The sequence below is a fragment of the Thamnophis sirtalis genome, unplaced genomic scaffold, assembly GCF_051295495.1.
Source record: "Thamnophis sirtalis isolate CommonGarterSnake01/CBP01778 unplaced genomic scaffold, rThaSir2_p1.2 scaffold_2, whole genome shotgun sequence".
Classification (NCBI taxonomy): Eukaryota; Metazoa; Chordata; class Lepidosauria; order Squamata; family Natricidae; genus Thamnophis; species Thamnophis sirtalis.
Window position 1 is genome coordinate 145,269,774 of NW_028261382.1, and position 6,000 is coordinate 145,275,773.

The 6,000-nt window shown below is 35.2% G+C and overlaps 2 protein-coding genes across 6 annotated transcripts in view; one reads left to right on the forward strand and one right to left on the reverse strand.

Moving 5' to 3' along the window:
* Positions 1 to 2,348, forward strand: part of TRAPPC8 (trafficking protein particle complex subunit 8) — a 90,613-nt gene extending 88,265 nt beyond the window's left edge. For all 5 annotated transcript variants that reach the window (XM_087707122.1, XM_087707124.1, XM_087707126.1 and 2 more), the window contains 2 exons: positions 791 to 880; positions 1,375 to 2,348. In XM_087707122.1, the coding sequence (XP_087563248.1) occupies positions 791 to 880; positions 1,375 to 1,609 (325 nt within the window). In that variant the 3' untranslated portion in view covers positions 1,610 to 2,348. The remainder of the gene's footprint in view (positions 1 to 790; positions 881 to 1,374) is intronic.
* A 460-nt stretch (positions 2,349 to 2,808) lies between these two features.
* On the reverse strand, positions 2,809 to 5,153 carry CATSPERD (catsper channel auxiliary subunit delta). The gene has a single exon (XM_087703866.1). It carries the CDS (start codon positions 5,116 to 5,118, stop codon positions 2,809 to 2,811), a length of 2,310 nt encoding a protein of 769 aa, XP_087559992.1. The 5' UTR covers positions 5,119 to 5,153.
* Between the last annotated feature and the right edge of the window lie 847 nt (positions 5,154 to 6,000).

Sequence of the window (6,000 nt, forward strand, 5' to 3'; positions counted from 1 at the left end):
TATGATTTTTAACAGTAATTGACACAATCTTTGTATAAATGTAAGACAGAAGTACTCTTGGGAGGCTTATAGTCAGTGGGTTGGATCAGTGGTGGGATTCAAATAATTTAACAACCAGTTCTCTGCCCTAATGATTTCTGCCAACAACCAGTTCACTAAACTGTTCAGAAAGTTAACAACCGGTTCTTCTGAAGTGGTACAAACTGACTGAATCCCACCGCTGGGTTGGATCCAAAGTTGCATCCAGTAGAATTTTTTTCTCAATAGAAATAATTGCTTCAGATTCTTTTTTTGCCACTGTAGTGCTATGCCTTCTGAGAAACTACTCAAGAGAGGCTTTCTGGGATCGAATGGTAAATTATACTAGGTATTTAAGGAGAGTAAGCAAAAAATGCTTTCCTATCCTTTTTTCCAATGGAAAATAATTAATTAATCTCAATTCCTTCTATCAATGTAAGAAGCCCTTCCCTTCACAAATAACGATTCCTAAATCTAACATATGTTGTTTAAAAGAGATGTGCAAGTTGATATTTGATTTATATTTCAAATTGGAATTCTAACGAGTCCTGTCAAATAAAATATATTTCCATTTATCCTGAAAGCAGAACATGCTATTCTACTTTTTTCCAGATGGTCCATTTTTGTTTAGCAGTTGACTGCAGCTATATACTCTGTTTAAAACTAGCATATTTCAGTGTTGTTGTTTTAAAAAAAGCAAGGATGATTGTGCTCTACAATTGATTCACTGATCAGTTGATCTAGTTGCAATTGATACAAATTTTATTTCCAGCCTTTGTATAGTTCCAGTTACTCTTCTACTTTCAAATTGTTCTGAAGCTGATGTTGATGTGATAATTGATCTGCGACATAAAACAACAAGGTAATTTTTACAGCTTATAAGCCATTTATACTTGGGAAGATTCTTTGAATTAGATTCCTAGAGAAGATTCTTTAGAATATTATATCCTGTCTAAGAAATTTAAATATCAGAGCTTATCAAAGCATATTTCTAATTTGTTTTTGGTTTAAAGGTTTTACAAGTTTCAGATTGGTGAAGTACCAGAAGGGGCATGTTTAGTCAGAACTAAGAATTATTGACTGATAACCTAAATAACTCTGCATGATGTCAGCATGAAGCTATTGGCCTGACCCGAGATGCTTAAAACCTTTTTTCATGTTAATAGAAGGTTAGGGTAGTATTATAGGTTTAAGTAATACAATTTTCCAATTTATAATTTTATACTCAAGTGCCAATATTTTACATAAAATTCTCGTTAACATCCAGAAATGATATGTTGAGATCAAATAATACATTGTTTAGAACAAGGGTATAAGCAGGAAGAAATTGTGACCCCTGTACTTTCTCTTTTCCAGTCCAGAAGCTCTTGAAATCCATGGTTCGTTTACTTGGCTTGGGCAAACACAATACAAGCTTCAGCTAAAAGCTTATGAATTATCTAGCCTTCAATTAAAGGCTTGCTTTGTTCATACTGGAGTGTATAATCTTGGAACCCCACGAATATTTGCCAAGCTTTCCCATCAAGTTACTTTATTTGAAACAAGTCAACAGAATTCAGTGCCAGCCTTGATCATTATTAACAATATTTGACTTATGGGTTTGTTTTAAAAACAAAACAAAGTGCTGTTATTTCTTTGAACTTGCAACCTTGGCATATAACCTGTTAAAAAGTTGTAGATAAATCTTCCACATAATATTACATGCCTATTTTTGTTTCATAATACCAGGCATCTTGAATTCCGTTTCTTTCTTTTTAAAAATGTTTCATTTTAAATGGAAATAACCACGTAACATTTAAGATTCTTAAGAACAAAATTGGGAAATCCTCTGACATCTTTACTGCTGAAAAAAATGTACAGCATGTGTTAATTTTTGTGGCTGCATTAGATGGCAATTTAGGAAAAAAAGTTACTTGTTGGCTTTTTTGAGTAAGCCATAGATTGATAATTATATCATGTTGTTTCTGTGAAGTTAACTAGGATCCAATTTATTCCAGTCCAATTCTTCTTTTTCATTTTCAATTTTTAAAAAGTTGAATTTGAGACTTGCCTCATACTGTTAAGCAATTCTCATTGCAATTGCATATATAACTCCACTTATTCTACAATTTTTGACAGCAGTTTGAATATTTTCTCATTCATCTCAGAACCAAATGCACTGTTTCAAACAAAGAAATGTTTTGTCTTTAAATTCATTCACTTTATTATGTAACTAGAGCAATTCAGTTGATCTGGTTTTTTTTAAAGAAAGTTAAGCTTTTCAAGAAATGTATAATATTTATAACAGATTTGCTGTAAATAAAATAAATAAAATAACATTGTGCATCTTATTCACTACATTCCCCACTGTCGTTTTTTTAAACTCTGAAATGAAGGTATCAGGCTGGCCAAATGTTTTGTGCACAGACTAACCAATTTCAATAACCATGTCCCACCTGAAACATATGTTCTTGCAAGATTTAAGGTTTGGAGGTGAGGAAAATACAAACAAATAAGGCCATTGTCAGCCACTAAAATGAAGAGGAAATAAAATTAACATAACATATTGTCAATTTTTATCAATGGCCCTAAAGAGATGATTATTCATTTGAGCATTAATATAATAAATATTCTTGAAAATAATTTGATGAAATGAGAGAAACAGAATACATACATACATGCACATATACAACATAACATTTACTAGAACATATTCTTATTTCAAACCAAATAGCAAAAGAAAAAAAATCTTAGTATAATTACACCCACATTTATTGTTCTACAGTAAGTTGTGAAATGAGATGGTTAAATTTATTTCATTCTTGAGTACTCCTTTAGTAATTTAAGAAAAAAATAAACCATCAGCATTGTGCCAAATATGAGAACAAGAAAACTAATTAGTGCTTTCCCAACACTGACTTTAGATTTTGGGAGGGCTCCATGAACGTACACACTGAAAACTGTGGTAAAGTCACAATAGCTATATAGTCTATCTACAACAATAGCTCTGAAGACATAAAATCCATTGTACTGTGGAAAAAGTATTCTATTTCCTTCATCCCTGTTTAAAACCTGGTACTTTGACTTAATTGATGGCAAAGAGGTGTTTCCTTTGGGGTTCTTGCAACTCTCATAAGTATATCTAGTCCATGCAATGTGTGGAGAGCCTGGAAAAATTGCTAATTGTTTGGTCCAGTTCTGGGCCTCTGACAAACAATTGGCCTCTATTTCAGTCAAGAGATAATCATAATTGTGCATTCCATTTATTTCATATAGTACAAAATCCGCAGAAACGTATTCCACAAATTCATCGTCATTCCATAATTCAAGTTTTGGAAGCCACGGCTTATCATAATATAAGAGAATAGGACATCCCCAAGTGTCATATTGATAGGTCACATTAAGATTGTCCTGTGCTAAATTTTTTCTACCAAGGAACAAAGGATCATATAGATTCTTATCAATTGAATAAACAAAATTCTGTAGTAGTCTTGGTTCAAAGAGACCTTTACTGCAACCTGTTGTTGTCCTTAAAATTCTGATGTGTTTCTTAGGTGGGCAGTCCACTGCAATAAGAGCTGTCAATGGATACATGTCAATACAGAATAGCCCTTTGTTATAGATGTCCACAGTAATAGATGACAACTTTAAGAGTGTTGAGTTCTGTTTTCCTACCATCATACTTGTTAATTGTGGTTGTTCTTCTAATTTAATTTTCAAGCTGTATTTAGGGTTTCCATTAAAGGTGTAGCCATCCTCCATAATATGTGCCTCGAATACCAGTACTCCTGGATTGGTCACCATTACAAATGGATAAGCACTAGTCCCTGGCTTTGGTACAAATGTGGCATTAAAATGAAGCTGCTGCTTTGTATCAATATAATACATCCTGTTATGGAAATCACCCGTGAGGATCTCCATTGGACAGTGTCGCGGTAATGGTTTCACAGTCATGAGCTTTTCCTGGATGTTGATGATGCATTTTTGAAAATGATAGTAATTGGATGCATTGCCGGGAATTGGATGGATGATGCTAAGTATTCCAATATTTTCAAATAACATAGTTTCACAAGAAACATTGGCTGAGGAAAGAGTTTTGTCTCCCAAATGTACCACGCTTCTAATAACCATGTCAAAGTTTCCGTAGAAAAGCTGAGTCTTAGTGAGGAGTGCAAGTTCATTATTAGTGGTAGCTACAAAGCAAATATTTTCTGGAAGAGTTTTATTAGGATAGCTGTGTGTGTTACTCACAGTAATAATATCTGTAGTCAATCCATCATTCCAGGAGCTCATAAATGTTTTGTTAGTCCATAGCAAGATAAAACCTCTCATACCAGGGGGGAGTGTGCTTTCAATTTGATAACCTGAGAATGTTGACTTAAAGGATGCTCCTGTTTCATTTTTTATGGATTCAACATCTCCATGTATGAAGTATGCAGTGTCTGTATCACTGGCATCCTGGAGGAGCATTCCAAAATTTGATGAGGAAGCAAAAACATAGATGCCGAGTAGAATGCCATCCTTCAATGGTCTACTTTTTAAAGATTCAAATATGTAGCCCCCATTTTGTGAATAAAAGATCTCACTGTTGCTAACCAAATTGCCTGGGTGATATGCCAGAATAAGTTCATTGATTTTGTCACAGGCAGGATCATTTAGAGCAAAGCAGCATGTGTAGCTTGCAAGATCAGTAACTGGATGAGTAATCCCCTTTGAATGCAGCCATCTCTTCCATGTAGCATAGAGATAGAGAAAGACGGCGCCATTCACCACTGCCACGATCGTATCCTGCCCAAAGGCAGCAGCACTAACAATGGCAGGTGACCTTGTAAAACCATCAGGGATGGTTAGAGGAAGAAGGCTGCTGTCAAACATATCAAAGCTGATGAATAACCTTTCTCCAAGATAAAGAGCTGGGGAAATACCAAGAAAAAAATGATTTCCACATGGGTGATGCAATATATAAGGGTGATTGCGGCTGAAATTAAGCAGCATACCTGATGGTGATGAGACCAAATGCTGAGACTCAACTGAATAAACAGTTTGCTTGTAGCTGCATGGCCAGGAGTCAACTGCCATAATGGGGGACAGCCAAAACTTCACTAACAGGGAGAATAACATGATGTGGCTCCTTTAGTTTAACTGACATAATGTGTAAAATCATAAATACACCTTCTGTTGTTTCTCTTGAGGTTCTATTTCCAATGGTCGTTGAGGGAGATGGTTCTAGAAGGCAGTTGGCAGCTTAAGGCTCTGAGGTATCTACTGTGTCAAAGCACACCTGGGAACTATTGGTTAAAGACCATATTTATTACTAAAGAAAAACTGATGAATAACATCAGTTTAGATCTTCCTGTTCTAAATATTTTCTGTCAAGGAACATTGGCTAATAGATTCTTATCAACTGAATACATCAAATTATTTTTACCTTCACATCTATACAATTCTGATAGATGTCTTAGGTAAAGAGTCAGTGGATGCCTGCCTGCCTATCTACCTGAATTTAGAAACCACCTATCTCCCTCACAGAATGACTTAATCAGAATATGCTTTCATTGTAGACATCCACAGTGATAGTGAAGAACATGCCTTTATATATATTGTCCAGGAATTAAGGATAAATAAGAGATTTGCAGCTTAGTTTTCAAAGATTATCTACTATTTCCATTAAAAGTGTAGCCATCCTTTAGTCCAGGGGTCCTCAAGCTTTTTTAATGGGGCCAATTCATGGCCCCTCAGACTGTTGGGGGGGCTAGACTGGCTGAGTGGGCAAAGCCAGGTGGTCATGTGACTGGGTGGGCATGTCCAATTTAACAGTTCATTGAACAATGCACACATTTGTTTTGCTCCTGGGGGTTTTATTTGCTTTTGTTTGCATGTTGTTCTTTTGGTTGCCTTTCTTTTTACTGGATCGTTTTTTCAGTTGTTTAGGAGACTGGTGGTCTACTTCAGGAAACACAGTTTTGCAGCAATTCTTCTCAGCCCAAAGGAGCTTGAGAAATT